Genomic DNA, 12,069 nt, shown 5'->3' on the forward strand with positions numbered 1-12,069 from the left:
AGGATGCTGCTCCACAACTCCCACAAAGCCTGGAACTCAGAGAGGTGCCTTTGGGCTTTGACTAATTCAGGTCTAAACATTTCCTCTGCATTTGGTTTAATGGATGATCACCTGATGATTTCCCTGAACAGAGACCAAAGGTTGGCTGTCACTGCTTGGGTACAGCCTTGTCATGCCATACAGCTGTGCAGCACAGCTGGGAACAGGACATCCCCTTCACTCAACCTCCTTCCCACTTTTCCCTGAACACACGGAAACATTTTTCCTTTTCTCTGAGCCAGGACACAATATGAATCTGTTGCTGTTCTGTCTTTCGATGAACAGCAGGGCCCTAATCCCCTGCCTAGGAAATATTCCTCTGGCTTGATCCTGCAAGGCACTGAGTAATCCCTGCCTTTTTCCACACCACTACCACCCTTCAAAGTCCAGCACAGGTTTAAGAACAAGCACGTACATCAGTGGGCTCATTTGGTGACAGAAGTTCATGTAAGGCTATACTTACACAGTTCTAAGCAAGCTTCAGACTGAGATGCTGCTTTGCACTTCTGCCTAGAAACCTGCAGGACTGAAGCAGTGTAAACTGCAGAGCAACTTCCTCCTCTGCCCTCCAGATTTATATGGCTTGCCTTCCTCTCCTTAAATCTCCTCTCACAAAGCTTTCTTCAAAGATGATTAACAGATGTTGTCATTAAAAAGTTGGTACTTGCCAACAAATACCACATGGGTCTTCTTGAGAAACAGGGCTGTTTCCACAATTTTTCCTAACAAGAGATGCTTGTGCTAATTGGTAAGGCCTGTGAGAATATGACATTTTGAAGTATCTTCTACTATACATAATTTCCTAAAAGAATGCTGGTTTCCTGAGAATTTGTTTATCTTGTTCGTATGAAACCATTTGGCTCACCACACATGATACATGATAATTAAACCCATTATGATGAAAGGCTTAAGTGGTGATCTTTTTAGATAAAAATAAATTTGGTGAGGAAATACTTATTTGCAACAGAAGTAAACAAAACCCCAGCACTAAATAATAGATAGCCACATATCTTAATGGTAAACATAAAATTATTAAGTCATCTGGAAAAGTGATTCTCAAAGCCTAGAAGGTGACAGACAGAAGGACAGGATTTTACTATTCATTGCAAGATGACAGGCAGCAACCCCAACCAAAGCAAACAAACAAAAAGGGTCAGAAAAGGTATGGACAATGGACCTGCCTGGAATATACCAACACAGAATCATTTCTGTGTTTATCTACACACTGGAATCAAAAATTCAGGAGCCAGACCCTTTGTTAGTATCTTGGAAAAGCAAACTGAGAATATGGCAATGTATGCTGTCCAAGGGGATCTTTTAATAGCTATGAACAGAAATCCTTTAAAAATGGTAGCCCAGATATTGATGAAATTCCTGGCAATTTGTTGTTAACGAAAGATTTTTCTGGGAGGTGGAAAGGAATGAGTTTTCAGTGGGTTTACAGGAACGATTTAAAATTAGACTGAGTCTCCTGCAATGTGCAAAGCAGGTCTCTCAACACAGAAACTGTATTATTTTCATACAGGTTTCAAATAAATGACAGATGTAGTACATTTTTACTACATTCTAAATTCATCATTTTGGAGGCTGACATTGCAATCCTGTCCTCTCGTTTCTCTTTTCCATAGAGGTGTTGTTAAAAGCATGACTGCTCTGCCAAAACCTATGTTTTGAAAGGCTTTTATTCCTTTTTTATCCCCTGTGCTCTGCCATATGACTGCATGCTACAACATGCACTGATGAGATTGGTGGCATTTTACAGCTCTCATTTCTGTCTCTTGCAGACCTGCTGTAGTAAGAAAGAATATTCCCACTGACTTTAGCAAGCTTCAAATCAGAGTTCTGTTTGAGATGTAGTTTTAGCTTCAATACATGTCTCAATTCACTGTGTACCTCAAGCAAGCAAGGAACAGTCAGTGTTGTCATGTTCCACTTCTACAAAACAATGGTCAGATGGACTCCATGGTTTTCAAGTTTAGGAAATGGAAAAAATTCACAGGCTGTACAATTAGAAACACCATCTTACAGACATGCAGCAAGAGGAAATGCAACTACTCTGATGTTTGTTTATTTCTTTAACATTCTATTAAAGCAAGGAAACTCTATAATGAGATTCTTCCATTTTATCTCTTAATTGTATCCAGATATGCAAAACAGATTTACTGCTCATGGCTTGTACACAGTACAATATTTTAAAGCTAATTATGAAACACCATTACTATTGTCACACTTATTCTTACTGTTCTGAATCAAGACCATTTTCTAGAATTAGTTGTAATTAACTTTTTAATTGGATATAAACCCTGCTCAATTCTGAAACAGCTAGTTATATGAATATAATTCTTTTAAATCCAGGATAACATCAGCATTAAATATTAAATTAAAGAGATTGCAAAAAAGGGAAAAAAGAGACATTAAATAGCTTTCTGTTATTAAAGCCAGCTGTAAGTGAAGTCTTGAAATTATTGAAGTTTTTCTTTTTGAACACCTGAAATCTGCCATTGTCCATGCTTACATTGGGTGCATGCACATCCTCCCAAAACAATGTATTAATAATTTGTCATTGAAGTGTTTGAATTGTCAGCACCTGGCTTTTGTTTGTATTATTCCACTTATGAAGGAAAGCTTTTTAAAATATTTACCCTCACACAAGTCCCCAGGGCCCAAAACACCTACCAGTCTTTTCATTGTTTATAATACAATAAACAATTTAAAATTATTATTAGGAATTACTATTGTATTTGTAACAGAAGCCTGACCAAAGATTAATCAGAGCTTGTTTGCAAATCTTACATGAGTATGGGATACATTTTGCCATGTTCCACTAAATGGTAAAGGGACAAGGCAGAGGCACTTATTTATCTCAGCAGAATGAAGCAGCAATTTAAAAGTTACCTGAGTTCCAGCAATCTTAATGAGAACTGTTTTTCAGTAATATTACGCCAGTATTTTATATACTTGCAGATCCAAACCAAATTAATTAAAGCATAAAGCATTTTGATGTGCTGAAATTAATCTGAACTTCCAGATAGATAAGATAAACCAATAATATCAATTATTTAGAGAGAAACAGGTTCTTACTGACTTACTATACTTAGGACTTAACTATGTATTGAATTGCCAGTAGTGTGGTGGAAGTTAGATTCTGATGCTGAATCTACATTTGATGAGATAATACCCAAGTAATTTCACAAATAAATATTGCAGACAGCTTAGACTATCATGAATTTTAATTTCACCAGCAGCTCCTCACCCAACAGTTGATCTGTTTTTTCAGGTATGAATACTTTCAGTAGCCAACACTGTTCAGATCATTCTTCAGTATTATTATGAAAAAAATAAATATTTATGTTACCACTTAGCACAGTATATAAGGACTTTTTCTGTTTATTTGAAGAGCCCACATTATCTAAGAAGGTTTTTCTAGTATTTCTGTGACAGAGATTCCATTGCAGGTATCATCCACTGCATGAGAAGTGCTAAATTATACTGGGTTACTCTAAGTATCCTTCTGTTTTTACTGCAGCTCTTCACAGATTAAGATTTGAATCCTTTGAATCCAGTAGGATTTTGACAGTAATTTAAGCAGTGCAAGCCTTAGATCTGTCCACCTAATTGTGACATTTCTGAATTTCTAAGCTCTGTATGTGCCAGCAGAAGGTGTATTTACCTGCTGTGTGACTCCTGTCGCCAGAGCCTTGGCAGCCATCCTCGTCATCACAATCCCCGCTTGACTCCAGCTCTTCACTTCTTCCACCCCCGCTGCCAGCATCTTGGGAACCCCATTTTTTCAGTTTTAATTTTGCCTTCTCAGCATCCAGCTAAAATGGAAGAAGTAAAAAAACAACAATGGCCCCATTATTTACACAGTTCCTACCTCTGGTGACCAAACTGGGTTTATAAAGCAGTAAGGACTTTTCTCATTCACTTAAAAAAAAGACTCCTCAAGCTGGACATTTTCTTCTGACAGTGACATATTTTGGAATAACAGACTCTGCTACCAAACTTTCTCCACAACAGATGACCAGAGATACTTATTATCATCAAAATTTTAATTGAAAACACAACATCTCCAATATTATCACAGGGAGAGTTCTGGTCCTGCAGCTTTTTCTCTTGCAAACCACAGTTTGGAGGTCACTGGTTAATGGCACAATCTCCCAGCTCTCTGAGTACTTATTTGGGTTATTTACAACTGAAGACCACAATATACTTGACAACCTTTGAAGGCTTCAGGATATTTGCTACTCTTCATTATGAGCTTGTTTGCTTGAAAACCTTGGCCCCTGGATATGATTATTAAAGTGGTGTCATTTAAGATACCTGTACCAATTGCAAGCTGTTCATTAAATTTCACTTGAAATACATTTCATGGACTGAGTATGGAATAAGGAAACTGTTTTGAAAATAAGTCTAAATGTATCATACTGAGTCACACTTGCTACAGAAACATATTTACTCTCTCAAGTAACCTTTTGGATCTTTAGGTAACTGTTTCTCCTTCTGTCAGAAGGAGAAACCAGAACAGTTGCCCACTATTAGTGCTGTGGGAAGAAATTATTTTTCAGTTCACTGGTAAAAAAAAAAAAATTAAAAGAAAAATACCATTGCATTTCCAGTGTAGCTAATCCCACCCATCCAGGGAACTACAAAACCAGCACTATTTAGGAAGCAATAAAGTAACTGCCATAGACTATGACATTCTAGTATAAGGCATTAAAGAAGGTAACACAACATCTGCAGAGAAAAGCCCCAACAGCTTAGGTTCCCCGCAGCCCAGGGACAGGGAATTTCCTAGACTCAGAGTTACAAAACCTTTGTTCATGTTAGCTCTGCCTGGATGGTATGATGAGGTATGATTAGGGCCTCTTATTCTGGTTATGTGGAAATATTTTAACCAAATGGAAAGACTTTGTAATGCTTCTCAAAGTTAGTCAGACTCTGGATCTATCCAGTCCTCTGCAGCACAAGTATCTTCCTCCCAAAGTCTTGCAGATCCATTTCAGGTTTGTCATCAGCTTTATCCCAGAGGACTGTGATTATCCCTGCTACAGAGCAAAATGCATTTTGAAAGGCAGCTGCTTTGAAGATTCCAACAGATTTCACACTGAAAAGGAGGTGGGCTGGGAGAGGAACTGGAGCACAGGGCTCATGTAACTCTATGAACTGGGTTGAAAGGATGATGATGGATGCAGCAATGCCTCCAGAGTGGGAAGCTTAGTGTGATGCTCTCCTTCTTCTCCAAATACTGTGAGCTGCCATCCTCCACTTGGGGGCTGACAAATGCTTGGATCAGTGCAGCAGAGGTCCTGCTCTATGGAACAACAGATGCCAAGTTCTAACTGGCAGAACTCGGGAAATTTTTCACCCTTTCCCTGAAAAGATCTGTTTGCTCATTCTGAAGACACAAATAACTTCACACTGAAGTGGGATGATCAGTAAGTAGGAATAGAGGGTATGGACTCTAGTGGGGAAGTGCATGAAACACTCTCTAATTGCTGCTGCATAGCTGATTTTTATTAAAAAGTTGCTTTATGTTGAGCCTCATTATTGATAGTTATGAAGACTGGTGTCATGGCACTACAAAACATTTTGTTAAACAATTGAAAAAAATCACTTATGAGGGAGATAGCTCAGCTGTTTTACAGATTTATTATGTCCTGACCATGTTAGAGGAGACTCATTCAGTCTCAGTAGAATCCCTCAGAATGAAAAGAGTTGGCTGTGTGGTGAAAAGAATGGATGCAAAAACTAAGAAAAGCTTTTGCCTGTCAGACAAAGCAGAAATGTTTACTGCCTCTTAATGTACTCCTCCTTTTCAAAATTTGATTTCATTCAGAGCCCATTGCTCAATGCTGACCTCTGCTCAAAACAAGTAAATATCTGAACCACCACATTCTTGGACAAAGGCCAAGGAACAAGCTCAGCTTTTCAACATGGTGCACTGCACCATTTTACAGACTTCTGGGTTCTTAGGACCATCTTTACAGAACGAGATCAGCTCTAGCCCACATCTGCATCTCCTGCAGATGTGAATGAAGGTGTCCCTGGCTCTTAGCTCTCCAGTAGAGAGGGGTGCCAAACTACACAGAACCCTTACATACAAATTCAACATCACCACTTAAATCAACTCTGCTGTGACCTACCAATCCTTTTCACCTTGTATAACATTTCCCAACCCTTTCCAATGGCTTTTCCATCTGTGGCTACCATTCATCTAGAATGACAGACCAAAGCCCAGCTTTGTACAGAGATGATATATCCACTCCAGGAGATCAAATAGTGTAACCACTTCAGTGAAGAGCTCCACCCACAGCCCTGCTGTGTAGGCAATGTCACCACTGCATATTGACTTGTGATCTGGAACTCTTCCAAATTTTGAAGGAACACTTGCCCTTTGGCCACTGACACAACTTAGTGAGATGAGTGCTTCAGTGCAACAGCAAAGCCTACACCAGCATTTCTCCATCTCCTTTTTTTCACAGAATCATAGAAACTTTTCTTGAAGAAGTGAGACTGTGCTGAGATAGCCCAGACAGCGTCAGGATGATACCAGGATGATGGAGCTTCAGAAGAATGTAATGAAAGATACTAACCTTCATTTTTTATCAAGCTCAGCTGGGTCCAGAGGACAGGTGTAGACAAGGAATGACTGTACTACCCTGTGACTACGGGGCTGAGGGGACTCCAAAAGAGAAGCTGGGGATCACAGAAAGGTTCAAAGCAGCTTCAGAAACAGTTGTGTTCTGTTAAAAAGCCTGAACAACTTCCCTAGATGCTGCCACCAATCACCAAAACTTCCACTTCACCATGGACTGCTGTAGAGAGAATCACAAGCCTTTGCCCAGATTTAACACTGGAGCTCAGAGATTGGAGTCAGTCCTGGCATTTCTTTTCTTGCTTAAAACCCCCTGGTAAACAAGGCTCATTTTGCTGACTTGGGCTCTGCCTGCTGATACATAATGTCATCCAGAAACCTCTGCACAATAGTTCCAGCCTGGGAATGCAGTGACGTGATGCTGAGAATTGATGCTTTGGTTAAACAATTGCAATGCATTTCAGGATGGCCACTGGAGCTTGTGCCTTTACCTTCCCCAAAGGAAAAGATTTTTGCTGCCTAAGATTCCAGAAAATAATGGAATCTTAACAGCTTAAGAATCAATTCTTCAAGTTTTCACCACATTCAAAAGGCTTTTATAAAAAGTTCATTAAGATTTGTACAGCTCAACTGAAAACCAATTCAAATCAGGAATTTTCACAGCTGCATGCAATAGCCTTTGGGTCAGGTTTGTAAACTTCTACAGGGTTTTTGAGAAACTAGATGGTTTCTCTGTGGAAAAGCTTGAGTCTCTCTATCTGATTCAGCTGGAAAGTAAAAATCACATCTTGCTGTTCAGCTCGCAGTCAGATACAGATGACTATCCTTATGCATTTTATTTTTTCAAGCAAAGGTGCCAGCCTTAAGTGACACTGCAAAAAACTGTGCTGAGGTTTGGTTTTGCAGAGAAGAAAGAATTTGTATGAGAATGCTCACTTTCTCCCCTAATACTTTGTAATATAGAAGTCCCATAAAGAGTCCTTCAGAGGCTTCAAAAAGTATGTGACACACAGCCCCTAAGATTTCTGTGGTGAGTCTAATTCTTACCCTGACCACAGGTGTGTTCAAATATAAATTTATTCTCAGGGTTTGTCATAAAAGCCTGTTCCAGTTGAATACTTCCATACATTAATTGAATAATAACTGTTTAGCTCCGTGAAAACTATTCGATAGAAGTGCCAATTTCAATCAGTTTCACCAATTACTCTGTTTTCTGAGGAGTCATACATGCATGTATATCTGAGGGGATGACTCCAAGCTGCAGGATAATAAACTCATTTCATGAGAAAATGGATTTTAAAATTATATTTTGCACCACAGTTTCAAGCTTTTCAGGTGAGTGAACAACAATGAAAATCCAAGAGAATATTTTTTTTTTTTTTTTTTAATAAAGCCATTGAAACATTGTGTGCTTGGAACATTCAGAGACAAATCCCATAGAATAATTGTTTCCTGAGGGAGTTGTTAATTAGTTTTCTATATGATGTATATAGATGTGCAGTGTGAATGCTTATCCTCTCTGGAAAGATGGCTTTGAGGTGAAATCTGATTTCTGCCTAGTTGTCAAGTGACACATTGTCTTGCTTGTGTTTCCACAGTACTCAAAGAATGGCTGTTTATACACTGCACTTAGAAATTTCAAGCTAAGCATGATCTTTTCTCAAGGAACTTCTAAGCAGTTGCCTTTTAAAAAGTGCTTTAGTGACATAAATATGATTTGCAGAGACAATGCATTATGCCAGCTTATACACAAATAATGTACAGACCCCGATCTTTAAGAAGAGTCATAAATGACTCACTCTCATTCATTTTTTTCAGAAGTAAAATAAAAAATTCTTTCTAAGCCATTATTAGGTCAGAAATGACTACAACTGAAAAAGACAATGTGCCTTTGTATTCAGCCTATTACATACATTTTTTGTTAGGGGCTGACATTGCTTTAGGCATAAAGCTGCATTTTACTGGTGTCTTGTGACTGAGCAGATGTTCTGTCATTTCATAAAACAATAGCAACATAACAAATTTAAGAAATAACTGCCATATATATGCTTATTCCAAGTGGTTCCTCTCTTTTGAAATAACATTTATGGTTAATTTTCCCCCACATATGCTCTTAACTCCTTTTTGAAAACATATGGCAGTTACTTCTGCTGATTCTTTTCACCTTTATCTAGCATTCATATATTACAGCAGAAACAAGAAAATGAACATATTTGTCTTCAATTTTGTCAGACATTTTTTTTTTGTGTGCTCTTCCTTCCACATGAATCCAAAAGGCTCAATGCATTCTGCCTATTCAAGTTTTTTCAGAAAGTAGTACAACTCCAGAGGGATGAACCAGTCAACCCTTGAGTCCTTTTTTTCAGCAAAAGAAAGCAGACACTTAACCTTCTGGAGCAACTGGAACCCCCAGAAGGTTTCCTTCTGCTGTATTTATTCAGACCTTACAATGACTTTGGCATAACACATCTTGCTTTACAAGTCACCTGTACAATATTAGAATAATGTAACTGAACAGCTCTACATAATTTATGCAACGTGGTTCATGACTGCCACAGGTTTTAGAATTTTCTTCACGTGTCACCTGACTAACCTTTTCCAGCTAAGGAATTGGACCAATATTGGTAGATTCCTCTGCTTTAGGCTTCTCTTGAGCCTAAGTACCTTTTGTTTACTAACAATGACATTTGTATCTCTTGTTGATGCCAAAGCTCCTGGCACACCTACATGTATAAGCTGAAAGAGGAAGGCTCTCACAGGGAAACATGCAGAATGCAAGTCTTGGAGTAGGTGTGCTCATACAGAGGGGCTGACAGCCTCCTCTCCTCTGCCCCAGGGTTATCTCCACTCCAGCTATACACTGGAAGTTGTTTTTCCATAGCTTTACCACCAAGTTTCTCAGCTTGCCCAGAAGCACTCCCCTAGCTGACATGGCCCATGCCTAGAATGACCATACCAGGGTTATTCTGTCACCTAACCACACACTTCTCTTTCTGTGTTTATTCCTGCCATTGCAGCTCCCAGTGAGCTGGCTTTCAAATAAATATCACAAGTTTCTGGCTGAGATTATCTTGAAAAGATGAGGCAGAATATACACCTGAATGTAGAGTCTGAGTACTTGAACTATCACACAAATGTTGCAGCAGGTGCCACCCCCTGCCCCACTACTCCCAGTCCACAAGTGTGGAGGCAAAAGTGCTCAACAACAGCATAATCATCCTGGGCAAGAGGCTGTTACCCCAGGGCTGCTCCTCACCTCCTCAGAGACCTGGCAGAACTTCCACCAGACCCAGCAGTAGGAACACAGTGACATAGGGATTCCTTAGGGTCACTGCATGATGGGGGAAATGACATACTACTTCTTCATACTACCCCTACTCCTACTGGGGTTTGTTCTTCACAGTCTGCTTCATTCTAGAATAATTTGGTTCAAAATATTTTTTGATTATTGACCAACTCTCCTACTTCATTTCCGAGTGTCTTTGGTACAAGCTGTTCATCTTTTGAGAAGGTTATGCCTTGCTTTATGACTTTATCCATCTTTTCCAGGCCAAAGTGATGATGTAATTGGTGGGTTTATTTGTTTTGCTTTATTTTTTCCCATTACATCACTGAATTACTCCTTTCTGAAAGAGCATCTGTATTCTTACAGTGGATTTAGCTTCTTATGGTTTCCATGGAAGTCTCCTGAAGCCATTCCTTTATTTTATATGTGTAACATTTCCCTCCTAGTGTTATAGCCTGACTTCTCCATATACACTTCCCAATGCTCTGTCCTTGAGGCTCTCTATTAACCTAAGTCTGTCTTTACCTGTGATTACTTTTTGTCCTCCTGGCTTATGCAGACTGATTCATGATGCTCTTCCTCATATTTTTATTGCCAGATGACACACTAGATACTTAAGGCTCCACACTTTTATTTGTCTTTGAATACTTTTCATTTCCCCTCTGCATCCTTCCTCTAGTCTGGCTGTTTCCCTCTGACTTCCATACAGTCCACTGCAGATCCATAGGCCACAGCAGAAAACCTTAAAGGAATTATTTCTGCCTCAATTGATTACAAATGTAATAGAATTATTGCAGAAGGAATCTAACATGGCTTGTAGAGATTCACCTTGTTACACTGCAGGAATAATGCTTCTATTTTTGATACTTATGGTTTCTGGTTTTCAACTGCTTGTTAAACATGAGTATATTTCTGTAAGCTGAGTGTTCAATGAATTAAATGACACAAACTACACATGTTCTCATATTTACAGATTACAGTGTGAAGAAACAAGAAGGCACCCACAGAATCTTATTGCTAATAGCAAATGCTTCATAATAACAGTTTGGGTACACTGTCACCCAGAAAGTATTACTTGGGAATGATGTAAAATGAGCACAAACAAAAAAAAAACTTATGATAGTTAATGGTCTGTTTTAACCAAGCACAGAAGCTGATTAAAGAGATTTAACATGATTTGAATTCAGTAAGTCTGGTGGATCAAAGAAGCAAGCAGACACCTCTTCTTGATGTCGTATCTTCAGTGATCTCCTATCTTTAGAGTTGGCCTGGATCCTTTTGGCATTATGGGATGTGCCAAAGAAGATTTTTCTGACCTGATGCCTGGTGTGTCTTAAACATATACCTTGGGTTAGTCTCTGGTATGAAATTCACCCTCAGACAATTAGCTTATTGTAGTCTATTCCAAAATAAAATCTGTTTTTTAAATTGCAGTACAACCTGTAGTCTGAAAATAGAGCATATGGCTAAAAAACCTGTCAGTGCTGTACTAAGACCTTCTGCATATTGTTAAAGGAATAAAAAAGGTAAACAAAGAAATAAACAAAAAGAAAACAACTGTAAAAAAACCATAAGGTAAAAATTGTAGTTATTGGTGAAAAGTATGCAGGAGCTGTTTACAAAACACCTTTGACCCTTCAGAATCGTTTGGTTTTGGGACAGTGGCTGTTTGATACAACTGCTTCAGAAGCAGGGGGTTGCTGAGAGTGCCAATAAGGTACTTGGAATGACAGTGTCACCAGTTCTTGCCATGTGGCCCCTTGCAAGAAAAATGTGAGCAGCAACATCTCCAGAGACGTGCATGTTGTGCATGCAGACAGCAGATGGGTGACAGTGCTGTCACCAGTGGGAACTGCACTTATTTTTTATAAGAGTCACAATAATGCTCTAGCTCAGAAGGCAGGATTCTCTGCAAGGGAGAATGGCTGAGAGATGAACACACCGTGGTTCTGCCACACAGATCCACGGGCACAATGCCAGACCTGGCAAGTGTCCCCTCCCGTGCTGTCACAAATCCGGGGAGCCTGAAGTGGGATAATTTTTGCTGGGGGTTAATAAAATGACCAGAAAAAAAAAAAAAAAAATATAATTTTCATAGTGTTCTCTGAAAGACCATGGCTTACTTTTCTTAGCACAAAGAGAACTG

General features: G+C 39.1%; 1 protein-coding gene across 3 annotated transcripts in view; it reads right to left on the minus strand.

Moving 5' to 3' along the window:
• Positions 1-12,069, minus strand: part of LOC139799598 (glypican-5-like) — a 338,529-nt gene that overhangs the window by 82,413 nt on the left and 244,047 nt on the right. For 2 of the 3 annotated variants that reach the window (XM_071751698.1, XM_071751697.1), the window contains one exon: positions 3,710-3,860. The exons of the other annotated variant lie outside the window; for it this stretch is intronic. In XM_071751698.1, the coding sequence (XP_071607799.1) occupies positions 3,710-3,860 (151 nt within the window). The remainder of the gene's footprint in view (positions 1-3,709; positions 3,861-12,069) is intronic. 3 annotated transcript variants of the gene reach the window in all.

This window comes from Heliangelus exortis, chromosome 9, assembly GCF_036169615.1.
Source record: "Heliangelus exortis chromosome 9, bHelExo1.hap1, whole genome shotgun sequence".
In the NCBI taxonomy this organism is placed as follows: domain Eukaryota; kingdom Metazoa; phylum Chordata; class Aves; order Apodiformes; family Trochilidae; genus Heliangelus; species Heliangelus exortis.